The sequence below is a fragment of the Terrapene carolina genome, unplaced genomic scaffold, assembly GCF_002925995.2.
Source record: "Terrapene carolina triunguis isolate 2854851 unplaced genomic scaffold, T_m_triunguis-2.0 Scaffold190, whole genome shotgun sequence".
Classification (NCBI taxonomy): domain Eukaryota; kingdom Metazoa; phylum Chordata; order Testudines; family Emydidae; genus Terrapene; species Terrapene triunguis.
In genome coordinates this window covers 2,918,282-2,941,134 of record NW_020664541.1, presented here as the reverse complement: position 1 = coordinate 2,941,134, position 22,853 = coordinate 2,918,282, and the positions used below count along the sequence as shown (strand labels likewise).

Genomic DNA, 22,853 nt, shown 5'->3' with positions numbered 1-22,853 from the left:
GGTGTTATTTGGACCGGTGATCTGCTAGGTCACTCCAATCCTTGATTCTGGGAGCCAGCCTTACCCTGCTCTGCTGTGAGAACCCCAACTCCCGGGCTGTTCACGCACAGCCTCTAGAATCTAAGCTGCTCCCAGCTACGTTAGTGAGCACTTTTGACCAGCTGCTGCTTGGATTGTGCAACCGAATGACACTAGCCAATATCTCCGGTCCCAGACACAACCCTAGGAACCTCCATCTTGCAGTGTCCAGTTATTCCCGCTGGACGCTGCAAGCTTATATGAGTTCATCAATTTAACAAAGAAATTGATATGCACCAGGCTCGTTATCCCAAGGGGAGTCTCTGACACTCTTCAGACCAAACACACTGCTTCAGGCAGAATAAACAAACAAATTTATTAACTACAAAAGATAGATTTTAAGTGATTATAAGTCAAAGCACAACAAGTCAGATTTGGTCAAATGAAATAAAAGCAAAATGCATTCTAAGCTGATCTTAACACTTTCAATGCCCTTACAAACTTAGATGCTTCTCACCACAGGCTGTCTTGTTGCCCTTCAGCCAGGCTCTCCCCTTTGATCAGCGCATCAGTCACTTGGTGGTGGTGTCTATACATAGAGGTGGAAGAGAGAGCAAGCATGGCAAATCTCTCTCCCTTTTATCATGTTTTGTCGTCCCCCCCCCCCGCACTTCAATGTCCGGTGAGCATTACCTCATCGTAGTCCCAATCCAACCAAGGGAAGGGGGGTGACTCACTCGAGAGTCCAACAGATCCTTTGTTGCTGCCTAGGCCAATCAGCGTCCTTTGTTCCTGTGAGGCTGGGCTGGGTCTGTCCCATTCATGCCCTGATGAGATGTGAACTGCCCCTCTGCTCTTGGAGAGTTTTGCCTGGGCCTCTGCTCCTGGAGAGTTTTGCCTGGGCTTGTTTTAAGCCACGAGGATACATTTTTCAGCCTCATAACTATATACAAGAAATTACAACCTATAACATTACTATAACAACGATGCTCAGTGCATCATGAGCCTTCCGAGGACACCCAACATGACAAACTTTGCACTGGATACCACACAATCATATTATAAGGATGAACATGGGGGTGCAGGGTGTTCCCTGGGTACAGACTGTCACAAGTTCCCCATAGTCGACAAAAGCTGCTCTCTCAGAGATCCTCACACCTGAGTGAGCTTCACTGACCAGATGAGACTGTCCACAGCACCTTATGGGTAAGTGGCTGGTGCTGGGGATTCCAGCCATGAAATAAACTGCCAGGACCCTGGGATCTTAGCTAGACTCTTCCTTTTGAACAGAGTGGCCAAAAGTCAAATTTGAAATTGGGTAGGCAAAACTAGGGTGACCAGATGTCCCGATTTTATAGGGACAATCCCGATTTTGGGGGCTTTTTCTTATATAGGCTCCTATTACCCCCCACCCCCATCCCAATTTTTCATATTTGCTGTCTGGTCACCCTAGGCAAAACTGAGGCTTCAATGTGCCACTGCAGCCAATCAACAATACTGGGTAAAGAGCAGTCTGCACTGGCCTGATTTGCAAAATTGCATAGGTGCTGGGCACCTGTAGCTCCCTGAATTCAATAACAGGAGCTGTGTGGGTGGTTAGGACCTCTGAAAAATCAGGCCACATAGGACTCCAAAGAGTGGGAGATGCCCCCCTGCATGCACTAAGGAACCCCCATTGCTGATCTGAGGGGGCAAATGGGAGGGGGAGTAGAGAATGCCTTGTGGGAGCACATTCCCCTCTGTGGCTTGGCTGTCCCCAAGAACATCCTCTTCTCCCTCCCCCCTCTCGGAGAAAGCACCAGATTGCACTAAGGGCAAGGATTAGCCAAAACCTTCTCGGGGAGAGGATTCCCCAGCCCCAGGCTTTTATAGCCTTCTCCGGTGACTGGGACAGGCCCCTTGTCCTTTCCCCCCTTCAGCGCAGGACACATAGCGGGATCCTCTCCCTCCGCACCCAGGTTGCCAGGCTCCAGGGAAAGCCCGCCGGGGGTGGCTGGCAGGAGGGCGAATGTGGCTCGCGCGGGGCAGCTGACGCCCAGCCCAGGGCTCCCCCGCCTGAGCCACCAGCAGGGCCAAGCGCGGCGCGAGAGAGACAGGGGAGAAGAGCCGCTGTAACAAGAGAAGGAGGCTGGAGTCCCTTCGAGATCCCGCCCCTGGAGAGGGGTGTGCCTGGGGCTGCAGAGCGCGAGGAGACTGGGAAGCCGGGTTCAGCGGCCGCGCTTGCAGAGAGGGACAGGGTGGGAGTCGGGCACCAGCGCCTGAGAGGGGAAGGGGCAGGAAAGAGCCAGGGGGCGAGCAGAGCCGGGAGGGGGAAGCCCGAGGGGAGCCCGAGCCTAGAGATTGTGGGGCGAGCAGGTGAAGGCTGAGGCGGGGATCCCCCCCGGGGCACAGCATGTCCCGGAGCCCCTCGGGAGGCTGGCACTGGGCGACCTGAGCAGCGGGATGAGGAGCCGCCCGCTGGGGAAGGTGCTGCGGAGGCGGTTCTGGCTGCTGCTGGCCCTCGGGGTGCTGATCGTGGGGCTCTGGGCCGCCTACCTGGAGGTGGTGGCGTCGGCGGAGACCAGCGGGCACCCCCTGAACCACAGTGAGTCTCCCCGGGGGCGGGCAGGGCTGGGACCGCGGGACTTGCCGGGATGCGGAGCCTTCCCGGCCCAGGAGGGGAGCCCTGATCCTGCCCCTCCTCCCTCTCTGCCATGTGGCCCCACCGCAGCTCGCTGCACAGCTTCGTCCAGCGGAAAGGGACGAGGGCGGAGCTGCGGTCCCCGCGCCGCGGCTGCCAGCTGCGGGGCAGAGCCCTGCGCTCATCGGGACGGGGGCACGGGCGGGCTGCTACCTCCCAGCGCCGGCGAGTGGTATCGCTGCCCACAGAAAGGAGGAATCGCTCTTCCCTGCCTAGCTCGGACTCTGCCCGCCGGAGGCTGGGGCGGGGAGGTGGGGCAAACGCGTGCTGTGTGTGGAGGGAGAGGGAAAGGTGACGGGGCGCAGCATTTTCGTCTGCTTTTTGACGTGGATGGGGAATCCTATGTGCTTCCTGCCACCTGGGCCTTCCTTCCCTCCGGCCGGTATTGCTGCCCTCTGGAGAACATCTGCAAACAGAGCGAGGACCCTCCCACTTATCCTAAACGCAGGACACTATCAGACTAATCATGTCTTCTAACAAACACATCCCCTTCACTGTATTGGTAACACAGATTAGAACACTGGAGGATGGTAAAGATCCCTTTTACAGTCACTGTTTTCTGATCGTTATTTCTTTCCTATTTGCATTTCTTCCCCATTTGGCCACGAAAATCAAAGAAGTCGGTTTCCCATTTGTTTTTAGTCAATTTTATTTTCAGGTTCTCCAGTCTGCAAAAGCATTGGTTCCTAATCCAATGGTGTTTCCCACAGTGGGGCATATGCATAAAGGATTAGCCTTGGTTGCAGACAAGCTTTGCAATGCTCTCCAGAGTCTTAGCTTTCATTTTTAAAAACGGTAAGCCTCTAGCTGTTCTGATGCAAACAAAACTTTCAAAGTGTAACCCATGCAGCTATGTTTACCTGAGTTTGCAAAGAGCCTGGAACAATAACTCTGTGGTGTGAGTTGTCCTGTTCCTTCATTTTGGTGGGTGCTAACTCAGATGCCATGGTACTTTAAATGTCAGTCATGTTAACTATGTCACTGTTCATCAAAGCCTGTTAAAATGGAGATGAAGTATATTTTGAAGATTTACATCTGAGTCATTGCTCGTTTTGGGGAGGCCCTTAACAACCCAGCTGGGTTGTAAGCAGGTACAATTGGTTTCATTTGTCTGAAGAGGACTGAGCTTTCGAAAGTTTGGGAAATGCTGCTATTGCAGGTGTTTATTTGAAAACAACTATTTCCATGCGTGGATTTTTTTTTTAATTATAGGAACATTTTGATGGCCTACTTGTTTGGGTTTTACACAAATCTACATTTTGGGCCAAATCTGAGCTGTCTCTCTTCAAACCCCACTTTGGCCCATTTAACTATTAATGCTTTTAAGCATCCCATTTCCCACACACGTCTTAAATCGTTTGATTCTTAGTTTTAAGAGACAAGGGGATCGGGGCCTAAATTCTGAAAATCAAAACCTGAGCCAACAATGAGCTCCATGACGGCACAGGTGTCCACCTTCACAGAGTTCATTGCAGGAGCTGGGCTTTACACTGGGCCCACCTGTTGTATGTCAACTCTGTTCTCTTGGGTAAAATAATATTTTTTTTGTTGAACTGCTGCTTTTAACAATGATAGAGGTTTAATCCTCCTAGCTATGATAGCTCCGTAATCAATCCTGTTGATTTAAACTGACCTTCAGCTATGGACAGCTTTTACAACTAGGGGCATTCATTGGGGTTTGCTGCAGAAAATGGAAATAGAGTGCAATACAATTTTACTTTGTATAATATCTTCTATACAATCTATCCATCAAGTGTCTAAAACTGTATCCCTTGAATGCAAACTCCTAAATGACAGAGGAATGGTGGAATGATGAGACCTGGACAAAAAGTTCAAAATGGGATATTCTGAGGTATTTCAAAAGAGAGTCATAAGGCAGAGGTTGTTTCAGATGTCATGAGCCACCAAAGAAAAAGCTTTCATACTAGCAGTGAGGAGTTGGTGGGAAGGCACAAGCGGCAAGAGCAAGAAAGTAAAGAGACAAGGACAATGAGCAAGTAAACCTTATTGTGATTTGTGTTCTGTTTCCTCCTCTGCTCCTGGAGGTATGAATTGCACTAGCACATGGGAAAAGTCCTTGTGCTCGGTGAAAGCCTTTTCATATTAAGAAAGGCACTCACAACACTGTCACCCCTACCAGCCTCCCCCCAAATAAGGAAATCTAATAACATCTCTAAAAAACACAAAACAGGTTACTTCAAACAGCGTTTTGTCCCTAAAAAGGGAGACCTGCTGTAGACTCCATGAAGCCTGCTAGGGACCTTGCTCTTGGTTTTATGTGGACCGGTGATCAGATACTACTTTTAAAACGCTGGAATGAATACACAGATAGATGGCACTAGGCTGCAGTGCAGCGGGGCAGAGCAAATGTGCATATACAAGGAGTGCTCGGAAAGCTCAGTCTCCCTCCACACCTTAGTAATCTAGAGTCCTATTTTCCTGCCATGGTGGGGAGGACCATGCTAACTGCCAACAGTAACAAAAGGTTTCAGAGTAGCAGCCATGTTAGTCTGTATCCGCAAAAAGAACAGGAGTACATATGCATATGCATCCGAAGAAGTGGGTTGTAGCCCACGAAAGCTTATGCTCTAATAAATTTGTTAGTCTCTAAGGTGCCACAAGTACTCCTGTTCTTTTAACAGTAACAAAAGTTCATCTGTGACTCTCCCTACTACCTCATTACCTACAAAAACCTGTTTTGTTTGAAAAGAAATCAAAGGTAGGAATGAAAAACAAATAGTGTTTGTTTCCCTTGGGCTAGTTCAGCTCAGTAAACATTCCACCTGTTGGGGCAGAGGCAGCTTTGGTTTTGACTTCATTGTGGTGGTCTTTTCTGAGACCCCTGAGAGCTGAAGGAGAAGGGAGGTTTTCAGAGCTATTCAGTCTTCTCTTTTGTTTTTGGATCCCCTTCCTTCCCAGTCTCCCAGGTGGAAAGACCTGCTGCAAGGCACAACAGGATACCAGTCAGCATTTATATTAGCAACTTTTCTGATGCAACAGCCTCCGTGTTTGTTTGTTTTAAAACTCACAGGCAATTCATTTTCAGTAATTTTCCAGGCAAGAGAGCTTAGACTCTCTCTTTCAGTGGCAGAGAATCCTAGAACTGTTAGGGTTGGAAGGGCGCCTACTGTAGATCAGCATTTCCATTCCTAGGTTTGTGACTGAGTTCTCTCAACTGTCTCTAGATGGTGCTTATGGAATAGCCTATGTGTTGAAGCCCAGCTGATACTTCCTTTATGACCATGGAATACTTTCCAAAGAAGTGAGCTCACCTCCCAGGCCGATCTGGAGTCACCAGAAACACTCCCATCCCCCATTTCCACTACTCACAGAGCAGAGCTCAAGTTATGAGCATGCCGTAGTGCTGCACTGCTGCTCCAGCCATCAGAATCCATTTTGCAGAGCGAGGCTGAAGTCATCCCAGTTCCTTCCAAGCTTTGTTTCCCCACAACATTTTTTGTAGGGTGAGGGGAGAAGTTGTCAAATGGCCTCACAATGGTATGGACCCTACAAGTAGAAGTATAGAAACTAAGGCCTGATCCTCCTCTCACATAAGTAACTCCGCCAAACTCAATGGACTTAAACAAGTGTAAATGAGTCTTAGTGAGATGAGAATTAGGTCCTAAAAATATACACTGCAACGGTCAATCCTCAGCTGGTGTAAATCAGTGTCCATTGACTTCAGTGAATCTACATTGGTTTACACCTGCTGAGGATCAGGTTCCAAATGTCCATTTGAGTGTAAACTTAGAGAGAAGGGTTGGAGACTAAGGCCTGGTCTACACTGGGGGGCGGGGGAGGGAGAAATTGATCTAAGTTACGCAACTTCAGCTACATGAATAACGTACTTAGATCGACTTACCACAGTGTCTTCACTGCGGTAAGTCAAAGGCTGACGCTCCCCTGTTGACTCCGCCTGTGCCTCTCACCCTGGTGGAGTACCGGAGTCAACAAGAGAGCGATCGGCGGTCGATTTATCACGTCTAGACTAGACACGATAAATCGAACCCCACGGGATCGATCGCTGCCCGTCAATCCAGCGCGTAATGTAGACATGCCCTGAGATATGAGCTTGAGTCACAGAGTTTCAATTCAGAACACGCAGTCTGGATCAGATGTTTGGACTGAGGTGGTTGGTTTGGGCTATTTTCTAGTGGAGTGGGGAGACTTTCTGTGAATGAAGATGTGGTGGGTGATGACTCACTGGCACGGCGCCTCCTGCTGGTGGTCCTGGGAATTAGCTCTTTCCAGCCCAGAGCACCCTCTGCAGGCCAGTGGCTCGCCTGCCGTTACCAGATGTGCCCATTACCAGATGTGCCCATTACTTTGGGGTATGCTCATTTATTTGGGTTACTCTTCTGGGGAAGGGGATTCTGTAATCCTATCAATGTACTGCTTGTGTCACTTGTGTTTTCATATGGAGCTCTACTTCTCCCTTCTGCAAGTCCCCTCCCAATGGAGCTATCCTGCAGGACCTAGGTTCTCTAGGGTTGGGTTACTCCAGCCCCAGAACTGGATGAACACACACCCACATATACATTAACAGAGCAAGTCTGAGCAGACCGGGTCAATCAGCACTGTCAAGCTGACCCCTTATATGTCTCTGGACTCACTGGGCTGGATGAAGCAGCACTTTCAAGCTGACTCTCCTTATATGCCCCTGGGCTCCATGGACTGGGTCAAGCAGCACTTTCAAGCTGTTACCCAGATTAAGCACGTCCCTATCCCCACTCTCACATCACAATTGTACTGGCAGTAACCTACTTGATGAGCAAACCCCACAGTATTTTGGGCACTGCAGGGATCTTTAGCTTAGGTAAAAGTGTTGCTATAGAGTGAATGGGGGAAGCTAAAAACACAAAAGAGTAAAGTTCAGCAAGAGAAAGAGAAGCGACCAAGTTAACCATAAAAGTTATTTATTGAATAATAAATAGTGATAACTACACAAGGAGAGCCTAAACCAACATAACATACATTATTAAAGGTTAATACCTAAGGTAGAAAGGAAAACAGAGAGAGAAAGAGGGGGGATCTCACCCACTCCATGAGGCTTGAACTGGTCAGGGTTCCCAGATGATGGTGGTAGCTGAGGGTCCTGAGTGCTGGAGACAGGCAGAGCCGCCAGCACGATCAGTCAGGAGAAGATGGAGTTCCAGTGGAACTGATGCATAGTTTGGATCTAAGCATCAGAACCCTGACTGGAGAGTGAGTAGGGATTTTTGTAGAGAAATTACAATTGTTCAAGGGAGAACACTAGATTTGTTTATAGGTAAGCTGATAACTCAAGGGTTTTCTTTAGGCTAGCCAATAGAAGCTGATCACTCTTGGCTATGGGTGGTGTTTTCTTCCAGGGAGCTCACAATGCAACTAGGCTGCTTCAGTATTTGGATATCAATTAAGGATTCATTACTAGAATTGGTCTGATAATTGCTGAGCTGGGTGTGTGCAGACATAGGTTCATTAGCATCTGGAGCAGAGAGTCCCATGATGCAGTGCTTCCCTGCTTTTTCTGGTCCCAGAGTTCAGTGTGGTTCTCTTTTCTCCATTCTGTATGTAAATTGAGATGTCTTCCTGTCCCATCTTTCATGCAGATGAGGCTAGGGGAGTTGTCTCTGCTCTCCATTCTGTATGCTAATGGGGATGTCTTAATCTTGTCACCCTTGTCAGTAGCGGTCTAAGTGTGTCTCCCAACGCCCTTCACTGCTCTCTGCAAGTTTTTTCCTCTGATGGGTTTTGGTTTAAGCAGAGGCTGGTGGGTGGGGGGGAGTGTCTTTCATGAGTCAGGCTGGATACTGCACCCTGATTTCCCAAGAATACAGAGGTGTCTGGTATCACTGCCCCCATGTCCCTCCCCGACCCCGGTGCCCTTTCTCTCAGGGTTCTGCCCTCTGCAGTACCCCCACAGTCTCTGGGTCTCCCCACCCAGGGGAGCCCCCAACCCTCTATCCTCCCCTTGCCTCAGTGGCTACTGCCAGTCATCATCTAGACCCCGCTCGCTGGGGCAGACTGCAGTGTATAAACCACTCATCATTGGCAAGGGGGGGTGGACCAGCTGCCTCTGCCTATATCTGGGCTGCCCCTCTGCAGCCCTAGTACCCTTTTGTGGGCCCTTAGCTTGGCCTGCAGCTTTGCTAGGCAGGAGCTCCCCAGCACTGCCCCACCCTAGAGACCCTTCTCAGCTTCCCAGGCAGCCAGGTCCTTCTCTCTCAATGAAGCTAGAGAGAGTGTCTGTCCCAGTCTCTGGCCCTCAGCCCTCTTATAGGGCCAGCCTTGGCCTGATTGGGACGTGACCCCAGCTGTGGCTGCTTCCCCCAATCAGCCTTTCTTTTCCCAACTGTAGCCCTCTCCAGGGCTGTTTTAACCCCTCCGGGCAGGAGCAGGGTGGCCACCCTGCTACAGAAGGGAATGCATCAAAGTAGCAAATTAGAGCATGGACCATCATCCTTGAAGGACTGAGTCCACTGCTTTGAGAGACATGCTCAAATCAGCAATCACTGCACACACCCCAGATTTCAGTTCAATTAAGATGTTAGTTTCTGATCACATTTCATTTTCCAAGCTATTGCTTATTGCCTGCAAGTCTGACTGATAGGAATGTGACATCTCATTGGCAGTAGTAAAAGAACTTGTTTGTCTGATTGGGATTTTTAGGATCGTTAAATGAACATGTTGACACTCAAGTGAGGAAAAACAAGGAAACTGGCATGAGCTGCAAACAACATAGGGAAAGCAAAGCAGTGGGTCAGTGATGGGCAGCTCTTCTCACCCAGGGTACGTCTGTCATCATTTGAAACGAGCTGCCGCAGGCAGTAAATTAACCCTCTGGGAAGTAATCTGAGGAGTCATAGACAGTTTGTTTACCCCCCACCATTGACAGGAGCTAAACTCTTTGGTGTGGGGCTGTTAGTGGAAAAGCTTTGCAGTCAGGTGCCTCCTCCAGCTTGAGGGCTGGAGATGGAGTAGCTTTGTTTTTACTGAATGGAATGTATTGTTCGGGAAAGGTGCTGAACTGACCGTTCTGGAAATTGAAGCCCTCCCTCAATAGAACACTGGAAGCCAAATTATCTGCTCTGAATTATGCTCCCACACAACACCACTGACTTCATAGCACGGAGGTGGATAGAGGGCTTCTGGCTGGGCCACCACATCTTGTCCCATCAGATGCTGTTTCTGTACCATCCCCTGGTGGAAAGCCTGGAAACTGTAGGAACTGCCCAGTCAGGCACCAGCTCCTGCTGCTTTCATTTCACATTCCCTTGCCTGGCGAACCTTCATGTCACCGTCTAAGGTGGAGGGGAAATGTCAAGGGAGCAGAGTCCAAGCCAGGAGCATCAGGGGAGCTTTTCCTCTGCTTTTAGAAGAGGAATGAGAGCTGCACTCCCCGGTGCTCTCCCGTACGTTAACACATAAGAGAGCGTGAACAAAGTGAAAAGCAATCCTTGAACCCCATGAAATTCAGAGGTTAGGGATTTTGAAAATATCAGCTGTTCTTGCATAGACTGTGATACATTCTGCAGCAGAGGCAGAGGTGTCTCATGAAGCTATAAAAAATACAAAGGTTTCAGAGTAGCAGCCGTGTTAGTCTGTATCCGCAAAAAGAACAGGAGTACTTGTGGCACCTTAGAGACTAACAAATTTATTAGAGCATAAGCTTTCGTGGGCTACAACCCACTTCTTCGGATGCATATAGAGTGAAACATATATTGAGGAGATATATATACACACACATACAGAGAGCATGAACAGGTGGGAGTTGTCTTACCAACTCTGAGAGGCCAATTAAGTAAGAGAAAAAAAACTTTTGAAGTGATAATCAAGATGGCTCAGTACAGACAGTTTGATAAGAAGCAAGTGTGAAAATACTTACAAGGGGAGATAGATTCAATGTTTGTAATGGCTCAGCCATTCCCAGTCTTTATTTAATCCTTTGTTGATTGTGTCTAGTTTGCATATCAATTCCAGCTCAGCAGTCTCTCGTTGGAGTCTGTTTTTGAAGTTTTTCTGTTTTAAGATAGCCACCCGCAGGTCTGTCATAGAATGGCCAGACAGGTTAAAGTGTTCTCCCACTGGTTTTTGAGTATTATGATTCCTGATGTCAGATTTGTGTCCATTAATTCTTTTGCGTAGAGACTGTCCGGTTTGGCCAATGTACATGGCAGAGGGGCATTGCTGGCACATGATGGCATATATCACATTGGTAGATGTGCAGGTGAACGAGCCCCTGATGGTATGGCTGATGTGATTAGGCCCTATGATGATGTCACTTGAATAGATATGTGGACAGAGTTGGCATCGGGCTTTGTTACAAGGATAGGTTCCTGGGTCAGTGTTTTTGTTCAGTGATGTGTGGTTGCTGGTGAGTATTTGCTTTAGGTTGCGGGGTTGTCTGTAAGCGAGGACAGGTCTGTCTCCCAAGATCTGTGAGAGTAAAGGATCATCTTTCAGGATAGGTTGTAGATCTCTGATGATGCGCTGGAGAGGTTTTAGTTGGGGGCTGAAGGTGACAGCTAGTGGTGTTCTGTTATTTTCTTTGTTGGCCCTGTCTTGTAGGAGGTGACTTCTGGGTACTCGTCTGGCTCTGTCAATCTGTTTTTTCACTTCAGCAGGTGGGTATTGTATTTTTAAGAATGCTTGATAGAGATCTTGTAGGTGCTTGTCTCTATCTGAGGGATTGGAGCAAATGCGGTTATATCTTAGAGCTTGGCTGTAGACAATGGATCGTGTGGTGTGTCCTGGATGGAAGCTAGAGGCATGTAGGTAAGTGTAGCGGTCAGTAGGTTTCCGGTATAGGGTGGTATTTATATGACCATCGCTTATTAGCACAGTAGTGTCCAGGAAATGGACCGCTTGTGTGGATTGATCTAGGCTGAGGTTGATGGTGGAATGGAAATTATTGAAATCATGGTGGAATTCCTCTAGGGCTTCTTTTCCATGGGTCCAGATGATGAAGATGTCATCAATGTAGCGCAAGTAGAGTAGGGGCATTAGGGGACGAGAGCTAAGGAAGCGTTGTTCTAAGTCAGCCATAAAAATGTTGGCATACTGTGGGGCCATGCGGGTACCCATAGCAGTGCCGCTGACTTGAAGGTATATATTGTCCCCAAATGTGAAATAGTTGTGGGTGAGGACAAAGTCACAGAGTTCAGCCACCAGGTTAGCTGTGACATTATCGGGGATACTGTTCCTGATAGCTTGTAGTCCATCTTTGTGTGGAATATTGGTGTAGAGGGCTTCTACGTCCATAGTGGCCAGGATGGTGTTTTCTGGAAGATCACCGATGGATTGTAGTTTCCTCAGGAAGTCAGTGGTGTCTCGAAGATAGCTAGGAGTGCTGGTAGCGTAGGGTCTGAGGAGAGAGTCCACATAACCAGACAAGCCTGATGTTAGGGTGCCAATGCCTGAGATGATGGGGCGTCCAGGATTTCCAGGTTTATGGATCTTGGGTAGCAAATAGAATGTCCCTGGTCGGGGTTCTAGGCATGTGTCTGTACAGATTTGTTCCTGTGCTTTGTCAGGGAGTTTTTTTAGCAGATGGTGTAGTTTCTTTAGGTAATCCTCAGTGGGATCAGAGGATAATGGCCTGTAGAATGTGGTGTTAGAGAGCTGTCTAGCAGCCTCTTGGTCATATTCCAATTTATTCATGATGACGACAGCACCTCCTTTGTCAACCTTTTTGATAATGATGTCAGGGTTGTTTCTGAGGCTGTAGATGGCATTGTGTTCAGTATGGCTGAGGTTATGGGGCAAGTGATGTTGCTTTTCCACAATTTCAGCCTTTGCACGTTGACGGAAGCAATCTATGTAGAAATCCAGTCTGTTGTTTCGACCGTCCGGAGGAGTCCACGCAGAATCCTTTTTTTTGTAGTGCTGGTAGGGGGGATTCTGTGGGTTAGTATGCTGTTCAGAGGTATGTTGGAAATATTCTTTGAGTCAGAGACGTCGAAAGTAGGATTCTAGGTCACTGCAGAACTGTATCATGTTCGTGGGTCTAGAGGGACAAAAGGAGAGGCCCCGAGATAGGACAGACTCTTCTGCTGGGCTAAGAGTATAGCTGGAAAGATTAACAATATTGCTGGGTGGGTTAAGGGAACTACTGTTGTGGCTCCTTGTGGCATGTAGCAGTTTAGATAGTTTAGTGTCCTTTTTCCTTTGTAGAGAGGCAAAGTTTGTCTTGTAAATGGCTTGTCTAGTTTTTGTAAGGTCTATCCATGAGGAAGTTTGTGTGGAAGGTTGGTTTCTTATGAGAGTATCCAGTTTTGAGAGCTCATTCTTAATCTTTCCCTGTTTGCTGTATAGGATGCTGATCAGGTGGTTTCACAGTTTCTTTGAGAGTGTGTGACACAGTCTCTCAGCATAGTCTGTGTGATATGTAGAATACATAAAAAATACAAACAGTCCCAACAAGCGTTGAATTTCCTTCTTGCAGGTGTGAATGACACATTGAGTAATCAAGACCTCTGTGTGGAGGATTGGATTAGATTGCTTGGAGGGTGTCACTGATTGGAACAAGGTAACCAGAGGCCGTTCCTAAACCTGTCCCTCCCACCCTTCTCTGTTCCTCCTCATTTCTTTATGCAGGGCCGGCTCCAGTGTTTTTGCTGTCCCAAGCGGTGGGGGGGAAAAAAGCCGCAATCAGTGGCACTTTGGCGGCAGCTCTACCCCGCTGCTTCATTCTTCGGCGGCAATTCGGCGGCAGGTCCTTCCCTCCAAGAGAGACTGAGGGACCTGCCGCCAAATTGCCGCCAAAGAGCCGGACGTGCCGCCCCTTTCCGTTGGTCGCCCCAAGCACCTGCTTGTTGCGCTGGTGCCTGGAGCCGGCCCTGTCTTTGGGTATGTCTACACTACGAAATTAGGTTGAATTTGTAGAAGTCGGTTGTTTAGAAATCATTTTTATAAGGTCGAATGTGTGTGTCCCCACACAAAATGCTCTGAGTGCATTAAGTCGGCGGACTGCGTCCACAGTACCGAGGCTAGCGTCGACTTCCGGAGCGTTGCACTGTGGGTAGCTATCTCACAGTTCCCGCAGTCTCCGCCGCCCATTGGAATTCTGGGTTGAGATCCCAATGCCTGATGGGGCAAAAATAGTGTTGCTGGGGATTCTGGGTACATGTCGTCAGGCCCCCCCCCCCGTGAAAGCAACGGCAGACAATCGTTTCACGCCTTTTTTCCTGGTTTACCTGTGCAGACGACATACCACAGCAAGCATGGAGCCCGCTCAGCTCACCGTCACCATATGTCATCTGGGTGCCGGCAGACGTGGTACTGCATTGCTACACAACAGCAGCTAATTGCCTTTTGGCAGTAGATGGTGCAGTATGACTGGTAGCCGTCATTGGCTATCTGGGTGCTGGCAGACGTGGGACTGCATTGCTATACAGCAGCAGCTCCTTGCCTTTTGGCAGCAGATGCTGTATTACAACTGGTATCCGTCGTCGTCGTACTCCTCAGTGAGTTCGGTCAGAGGCGCCTGGGCAGACATGTTTTGTCTCCTGGAGACTCAGTCCTGCCGGCAGTTCTATTGAACCATCTTGATGATGATGGCTAGCAATCGTAATGCAGCATCTTCTGCCAAGCACCCAGAAGTTGCCGATGGCTATCAGTCATGCTGCACCGTCTGCTGCCAGCCTAAGATGTAAAAGATAGATGGAGTGGATCCAAACAGTAAATGGACCAGATTTGTTCTGTATTCATTTGCTTCCCCTTCCCGCCGTGAAATCAACGGCCTGCTAAACCCAGGGTTTTGAGTTCAATCTTTGGGGGGGCCATTCTGTGTGACAGTTGTTTGCGTTTCTCCCTGATGCACAGCCACCTTTGTTTATTTTAATTCCCTGTAAGCCATGTCGTCACTCGCCCTTCCCTTCCTCTCTCCGTCAGACAATAGGTTCGCGCCTTTTTTCAGCCCAGACGCCATAGCACTGGGATCATGGAGCCGGCTCAGATAACCGCGGCAATTATGAGCACTATGAACACCATGCGCATTGTCCTGGAGTATATGCAGAGCCAGAACATGCCAAAGCAAAACCAGGCGAGGAGGCGATTGCAGCGGGGCGACGAGAGTGATGAAGAATTTGACATGGACATAGACCTCTCCCAAAGTACAGGCCCCAGCAATGTGCAAATCATGGTGTTACTGGGGCAGGTTCATGCCGTGGAACGCCAATTCTGGGCCCGGGAAACAAGCACAGACTGGTGGGACCGCATCGTGTTGCAGGTGTGGGACGATTCCCAGTGGCTGCGAAACTTTTGCATGCGTAAGGGCACTTTCATGGAACTTTGTGACTTGCTTTCCCCTGCCCTGAAGCGCCAGAATACCAGGATGAGAGCAGCCCTCACAGTTGAGAAGCGAGTGGCGATAGCCCTGTGGAAGCTTGCAACGCCAGACAGCTACCGGCCAGTCGGGAATCAATTTGGAGTGGGCAAATCTACTGTGGGGGCTGCTCTGATCCAAGTAACCAACGCAATCAAAGACCTGCTGATATCAAGGGTAGTGACTCTGGGAAACGTGCAGGTCATAGCGGATGGCTTTGCTGCAATGGGATTCCCTAACTGTGGTGGGGCGATAGATGGAACCCATATCCCTATCTTGTCACTGGAGCACCAAGCCACCGAGTACATAAACTGAAAAGGGTACTTTTCAATGCTGCTGCAAGCCCTGGTGGATCACAAGGAACGTTTCACTAACATCAGCGTGGGATGGCCGGGAAAGGTACATGATGCTCGCGTCTTCAGGAACTCTGGTCTGTTTCAAAAGCTGGAGGAAGGGACTTTCTTCCCGGACCAGAAAATAACCGTTGGGGATGTTGAAATGCCTATAGTTATCCTTGGGGACCCAGCCTACCCCTTAATGCCATGGCTCATGAAGCCGTACACAGGCAGCCTGGACAGTAGTCAGGACCTTTTCAACTATAGGCTGAGCAAGTGCAGAATGGTGGTAGAATGTGCCTTTGGACGTTTAAAGCGTCGCTGGCGCACGTTACTGACTCGCACAGACCTCAGCCAAACCAATATTCCCATTGTTATGGCTGCTTGCTGTGTGCGCCACAATCTCTGTGAAAGTAAGGGGGAGATCTTTATGGCGGGGTGGGAGGTTGAGGCAAATCGCCTGGCCACTGTTTACGTGCAGCCAGAGACCAGGGTGGTTAGAAGAGTACAGCAGGGTGCGGTGCGCATCAGAGAAGCTTTGAAAACCAGTTTTGTGACTGGCCAGGCTACAGTGTGAAACTTCTGTTTGTTTCTCCTTGATGAACCCCCCCCCCGCCCCCCGGTTCACTCTACTTCCCTGTAAGCTAACCACCCTCCCCTCCCCCCTTCGAGCACTGCTTGCAGAGGCAATAAAGTCATTGTTACTTCACATTCATGCATTCTTTATTAATTCATCACACAACTAGGGGGATAACTGCCAAGGTAGCCCAGGAGGGGTAGGGGAGGAGGGAAGCGCCTGGTGGGGGGGAAGGAGGGAAGGACAAGGACACACTGCAGTTTAAAACTTTAAAACTTTAACTCTTATTGAAGGCCAGCCTTCTGATGCTTGGGCAATCATCTGGGGTGGAGTGGCTGGGTGGCCGGAGGCCCCCCCACCGCGTTCTTGGGCGTCTGGGTGAGGAGGCTATGGAACTTGGGGAGGAGGGCTGTTGGTTACACAGGGGTTGTAGCGGCGGTCTCTGCTCCTGCTGCCTTTCCTGCAGCTCAACCATACGCTGGAGCATATCAGTTTGATGCTCCAGCAGCCGGAGCATCGACTCTTGCCTTCTGTCAGCAAGCTGACGCCACCTATCCTCTTCAGCCCGCCACTTGCTCTCTTCAGCCCGCGATTCAGCCCGCCACCTCTCCTCTCATTCATTTTGTGCTTTTTTGCACTCTGACATTGACTGCCTCCACGCATTCTGCTGTGCTCTGTCAGCGTGGGAGGACATCTGGAGCTCCGAGAACATATCATCCCGAGTCTGCCGTTTTTCTCCTTCTAATCTACACTAGCCTCTGCGAAGGAGAAACATTTGCAGCTGGTGGAGGAGAAGGGAGAGGTGGTTAAAAAAGACACATTTTAGAGAACAATGGGTACACTCTTTCACGTTAAATTTTGCTGTTCACATTACACAGCACATGTGCTTTCATTACAAGGTCGCATTTTTCCTCTTATTTTGAGGGCCTGCCGGTTTGGTGTGAGAGATCACTCACGCAGTGCCAGGCAACAGAATTCGGCTTGCAGGCAGCCATGGTAAGCCAGTCTTTTGGCTTTTTTAACCTTCATAACATGTGGGAATGGTTTCAAACAGCAGCGCCCTCATTTCCCATACCAAGCACCCGTTGGGTTGGCCATTTAAAATGGGTTTGCAATGTAAAAGGAGGGGCTGCGGTTTCTGGGTTAACATGCAGCACAAACCCAACTAACCCCCCTCCCTGCCCCTACACCCAATTCTCTGGGATGATCACTTCACCCCTCCTCCCCCACCGTGTGGCTAACAGCGGGGAACATTTCTCTTCAGCCGAGCAGGAACGGGCACCTCTGAATGTCCCCTTAATAAAATCACCCCATTTCAACCAGGTGACCGTGAATGATATCACTCTCCTGAGGATAACAAAGAGAGATAAGGAATGGATGTTGTCTGCATGCCAGCAAACACCGGGACCATACGCTGCCATGCTTTGTTATGCAATGATTCCAGACTATGTGCTACTGGCCTGGCGTGGTAAAGTGTCCTACCATGGCGGACGGGATAAGGCAGCCCTCCCCAGAAACCTTTTGCAAAAGCTTTGGGAGTACATGAAGGAGAGCTTTCTGGAGATGTCCCTGGAGGATTTCCGCTCCATCCCCATACACGTTAACAGACTTTTCCAGTAGCTGTACTGGCCGTGATTGCCAAGGCAAATTAATCATTAAACACGCTTGCTTTTAAACCATGTGTAATATTTACAAAGGTACACTCACCAGAGGTCCCTTGTGCGCCCTCAGGGTCTGGGAGCACGCCTTGGGTGAGTTCGGGGGTTACTGGTTCCAGGTCCAGGGTGATAAACAGATCCTGGCTGTTGGGGAAACCAGTTTCTCTGCTTCCTTGCTGTGAGCTTCATTGTCTTCATCAACATCTTCCTTGTACCCCAAACCCGCTTCCCTGTTGCGTGCTTCTCCATTGATGGAGTCATAGCACACGGTTGGGGTAGTGGTGGCTGCACCCCCTAGCATGGCATGCAGCTCCGCGTAGAAGCGGCATGTCTGCGGCTCTGCCCCGGACTTTCCGTTTGCCTCTCTGGCTTTGTGGTAGGCTTGCCTTAGCTCCTTAATTTTCACGCAGCACTGCTGTGCATCCTTGTTATGGCCTCTGTCCTTCATGGCTTTTGAGACTTTTTCTAATATTTTGCCATTTCGTTTACTGCAACGGAGTTCAGCTAGCACTGATTCGTCTCCCCATATGGCAAGCAGATCCCGTACCTCCCGTTCGGTCCATGCTGGAGCTCTTTTGCGATCCTGGGACTCCATCATGGTTACCTGTGCTGATGAGCTCTGCGTGGTCACCTGTGCTCTCCACGCTGGGCAAACAGGAAATGAAACTCAAAAGTTCGCGGGGCTTTTCCTGTCTACCTGGTCAGTGCATCTGAGTTGAGAGTGCTGTCCAGAGCGGTCACAATGAAGCACTCTGGGATAGCTCCCGGAGGCCAATACCGTCGAATTCTGTCCACACTACCCCAAATCCGACCCGGAAAGGCCGATTTCAGCGCTAATCCCCTCGCCGGAGGTGGAGTAAAGAAACCGGTTTAAAGGGTCCTTTAAGTCGAAAAAAAGGGCTTCGTCGTGTGGACGTGTCCAGGCTTAATTCGATTTAACGCTGCTAAATTCGACCTAACCTCGTAGTGTAGACAAGGCCTTTATGTATAAATGATGCTGGGAGTGTACTGTCTTTCTGTCTTGTTTGTGACGGACTGAGCAACAAATGGTTCTGTCTGGTTTCCAGAGTCTAGTGCAGCAGCTCTCCTAACACAATAGTGCATAGTCCTAGTGTCTGAGGTGGAAAATGAGGAGGGCTCAGAAGAAACCAGACAAATGAGCTAATAATACCCCTTTTAAAGGGCCCTGGGCCTCTTTTGGCAGGACCTTCTTTCCTTCTCCCAGCATGCAACTCCTGGCTCCCTTCCCTCCATGCCTTCCCAGAGCAGGCCCTTTTCTCTTTCCTGGGGGTGGGCTCTTCTGCCTCCAGGGTATGATGTAGCACTGTGAATTGCTCAGAATCTGGACGTAGTAGTGGCAGGTGTGTGTGCATTTGTGTACAAGGGAAGCAGCAAGCTACTTCCTTGTAACCAACCCCGGTTTGTTCAAGTGTGTCATCCTCTCTCACTAGCTGCTGTGCCCAAGCACACCAAGAAACAAGTGTGCCCAGAAACACAGAGGGATCTTTCCGAGTAGATTTACATACAGAGGTTCATGGGCACACACATTACACATACATTTGCAGTATTGTGCATGATTATTTGCAGCCAGGGTGATGCAATGCTCATGGGCAGAGACTCGCTGATTTGTGGCTGCACATACTTTTCTTGTACGCATTGAGTATAAACTATAAGCCAAAGGGAAAAGACAGCAAACTAAAAGGTAACACCTTCAAAATGATTGCCTCATGGAAGGTGCTAGCAGCAGAAAAATGCCCTCACTTCCAGGTCTGCCTGTGATGTTCCTATGCTTTTGAAGGCCCTAGGAGATGTTCTTCCATATAGCCTCAAACACACACTTTTCCAGGATTCTAGTTCCCTAGAACACAGGATGGATTGCCATCTAATAAACTAAAGGGAGGAGGAAGGAGGCACTAGATGCCGCTGGATATTGCTAATGGGATATGGAGACTTTCTCTTCTACATCATCCATTTAACTCCAGGTGAGGATGGGAATGAGCAGAAGTCATTACCATCTGTCGGTGGCTTAATGGCCTGGGTGGAGTTGATGGATCTCAGTCCAGACCCTAATGGATGTCTGTCCACATCACAAGAACCACCATTATAATTGGTTTCTTTATTGGCATACTCAGCAGAGAAGCTAAGGCCACCAAGACTGATCTTCTCTCTTGTTCCTGCAGATGATCCCTTCAGGTCAGTCATGAGGCATGTTGGCAGGGCCATGTGGGGGATGTTGGACTAACACTGCCTATGATTATCTGTCGTGGCCAAAATACCTCCTCACCACTGCTCTGTGGGATGCTGCAAGTTATATGTTTGCCTGGCTGTTTCCCTTGCACTTCATTTCAGTTGTGATATGATTCCTGTGTATATACAGGGTCTGATCCTGAGAGTCTGTGCCTCCCACTGCAGTCAATGTGAGGTGCAAGTGCTTAGCATTCTTGGGATGAGGCCCATAATTTGTAAAGGGTTTGGGGATCCCTCTGAGGTGAAGGTGCCGTACAAATGTTATATAGAATTATTACAAAGGGACTGTTGTAAAGCCCCATTTGTTTACCCATGACGTGTATGACTGGCATGTGCAGAGATGCCAAGACTTCTGCACAGTACATGTTCCCAGGCCACTCCCTCCTGCCTTGGTGAGTTAGGTTGGGCTGTGATTACTCAGTGGCATATTGCACCTGTGCCCTGGTGCTGCAGCAGCCTGATTCCTTCTTTCTGTGTCAGGTGAATGCTAATGTCTTTTGAGAGTTTATCTGGGTATGGAGTTTGCATTGAACCACATGTAACAGTAGCAAATTAGGGTTCCTGGGTTAGTGTTTTTGTTGTGTGGTTGCTGGTGAGTATTTGCTTCAGGTTGGGTGGCTGTCTGTAAGCGAGGACTGGCCTGTCTTCAAAAACAGACTCCAATGAGAAACTGCTGAATTGGAATTAATTTGCAAACTGGGCACCATTAAATTAGGCTTGAATAAAGACTGGGAGTAGATGGGTCATTACACAAAGTAAAACTATTTCCCCATGCTAATTTTTCCCCCTACTGTTACTCACACCTTCTTGTCAACTGTTGGAAATGGGCCATCCTGATTATCACTACAAAAGTTTTTTTCTCCTGCTGATAATATCCCACCTTAATTGATTAGTCTTGTTAGAGTTGGTATGGCAACACCCATTTTTTTCATGTTCTCTGTGTATATATATCTTCCTACTGTATTTTCCACTGCATGCATCCGATGAAGTGGATTTTAGCCCACGAAAGCTTATGCCCAAATAAATGTGTTAGTCTCTAAGGTGCCACAAGTATTCCTCATTCTTTTTGCTGATACAGACTGTGGTAAACCCAGGACAAACAGCTACAAGGGGCGGGGGGTAGTAATTAGTCCCAGGGGGTTAAAAGGCCTCTCCCAATCCACTGAGGGGAGATAACCACGGGGAAACAAGGTTCAGCTGGAAAAGGGGTTACTAGGGAACTAATTAGGTTCAGCTGGCTCCAGCTGCTTGAGACCTTTTTAAATCCTCCCCTGCATGAAAGGGGTGGGGGAGGAGAGAACCGAACCGAACCGAACCGAACCGAACCGAACCGAACCGAACCGAACCGAACCGAACCGAACCGAACCTGTCAGTAGACTAGGTACAGCAAGATACTGAACCCTTCCAGGAAGGAAGGCTGTACTCCCTCCTCAGAAAGGAAGGAAAACTAGCACAAGGGACTGACTGGGGAAAGGAATAGCTGGATCCTGTGCTACCGGTAAGGATCTGCCTTGCCCAAGCCTGTGTCTCCAAGGCAAAAAGGACTGAGTCTGCTGAGGAGAAGAAGGTACTTTGCCACAAGACTAACACAGCTACCACTCTGAAACCAGTAGCATTAGTATCCTACTATGTTGCATGTGCAAACTCAGGCAGTTGTGAGGCAGGAGTGGTGCAAGAAAAGCTGCATCCTGGTAGAATGCTGTATGCTTTAGCTTTTCATCAGCTGTGCCTTTCCTGCCAGATGTAGCACTGTGGAAAGGGATGGGGAATGAGGCCAGTTCTCACTCATGCCTTATGAGCTATATGATGTTCCAGTGACTAAATTTGCTTTGAATTGTGTGCTGGATTCCAAGGTATTGGGCCTTGATCTTTCTATAAAGATTTAGACCACATATGCTCGTGAAAGAGGCCTGAAAGTCCAATAAGCAAAGGCAGACCTGTGCTCTGATGGGGACTGAGTATTAGTGATGTCTCCCTGCGTCCAAAACCCTGGTTCCCTTCAGATGACCAGAGAGCGAGTGTGAAAAATCGGGACAGGGAGTAGGGGCTAATAGGCACCCATAGAAAACAAAGCCTCAAATATCGGGACTGTCCCAATAAAATTGGGACATCTGGACACCCTAGGTTCCCTGGAAGCTGAAACTGGTCTTTCTCCCTCCTTGTGAGATGCTCAATGGGAGCTGCTTCATCCAGTACCAACACAAATTCTTCTGTTCACAAGGTTTATATTTAGCTGGCAGTATGTGGCCATGTGGGCTGCCTAAAGAAAGAATCTCCCGGTCATTACCTCACCATTGCCCAGCCTTCCAAAGCATTTGAGCTGCCTGGGTGGAGAGCTGGAGGCTAAATTTAGATAGGACGTTTCTCGCCAAGAGCTGTGTCTGTCTTTCCAGGCTTGGCTGGGTCAGAGAGGAGAATGGTATTAAATCTCCCTGCAGAGAGCCCAGAGTCCCTTGCTTTTCAAAAATCCCACTGAGATGAGAAGCAGAAGTGTGACACTCAGGGATATGAGGTGCCTCAGAGGAAAAACTTGGGAGTCCCAGCTAGGATGGGGCAGTGCAGGTGCAGTCGTAGGGTTTCTTAGGAAACCCTGCTTCTCAGACCTACTCTTCCTTCAGTCTCGGTATCGCTCTTTGGAGCAGGCATCTCCCCATATTTAAGGAGAGGTTCACTGATGGGCAGAGCTGGGGTTTTGTTGCCTTAGGAAAATGGGTATCTATCCACGCCCTCTCCCAGGCCCGCAATAACCAGCTACCAAAGATTTTACTGCCGCTAATATTTAGCTGCCTAAATGGTCACTTGTTCTGTCTGTGCCTCAGTTAACCTAGTTTGTAAAATTGTTGCTGCTGCTTTACTCATCCTTGTGAAGTGCTTTAATATGTATAGATGTGAAGCCTTATATGGGCTTCAGTAGGAGTTCTGGAGCAGGCTGTATTGTTGCTGTCTTTTATGCTAGACCGGGGTTGGCAACGTTCGGCACGCGGCTCGCCAGGGTAAGCACCCTGGCGGGCCGGGCCAGTTTTATTTACCT

General features: G+C 49.0%; 1 protein-coding gene across 1 annotated transcript in view; it reads left to right on the top strand.

Annotated features, from left to right (window-relative positions):
* The first annotated feature begins 2,356 nt into the window (after window positions 1–2,356).
* The window catches only part of B4GALNT3 (beta-1,4-N-acetyl-galactosaminyltransferase 3), a 120,039-nt gene continuing 99,542 nt past the window's right edge, over window positions 2,357–22,853 (top strand). Inside the window, exon 1 of the mRNA XM_026654340.2 lies at window positions 2,357–2,602. Coding sequence (XP_026510125.1) covers window positions 2,461–2,602 — 142 coding nt within the window. The 5' untranslated portion in view covers window positions 2,357–2,460. The remainder of the gene's footprint in view (window positions 2,603–22,853) is intronic.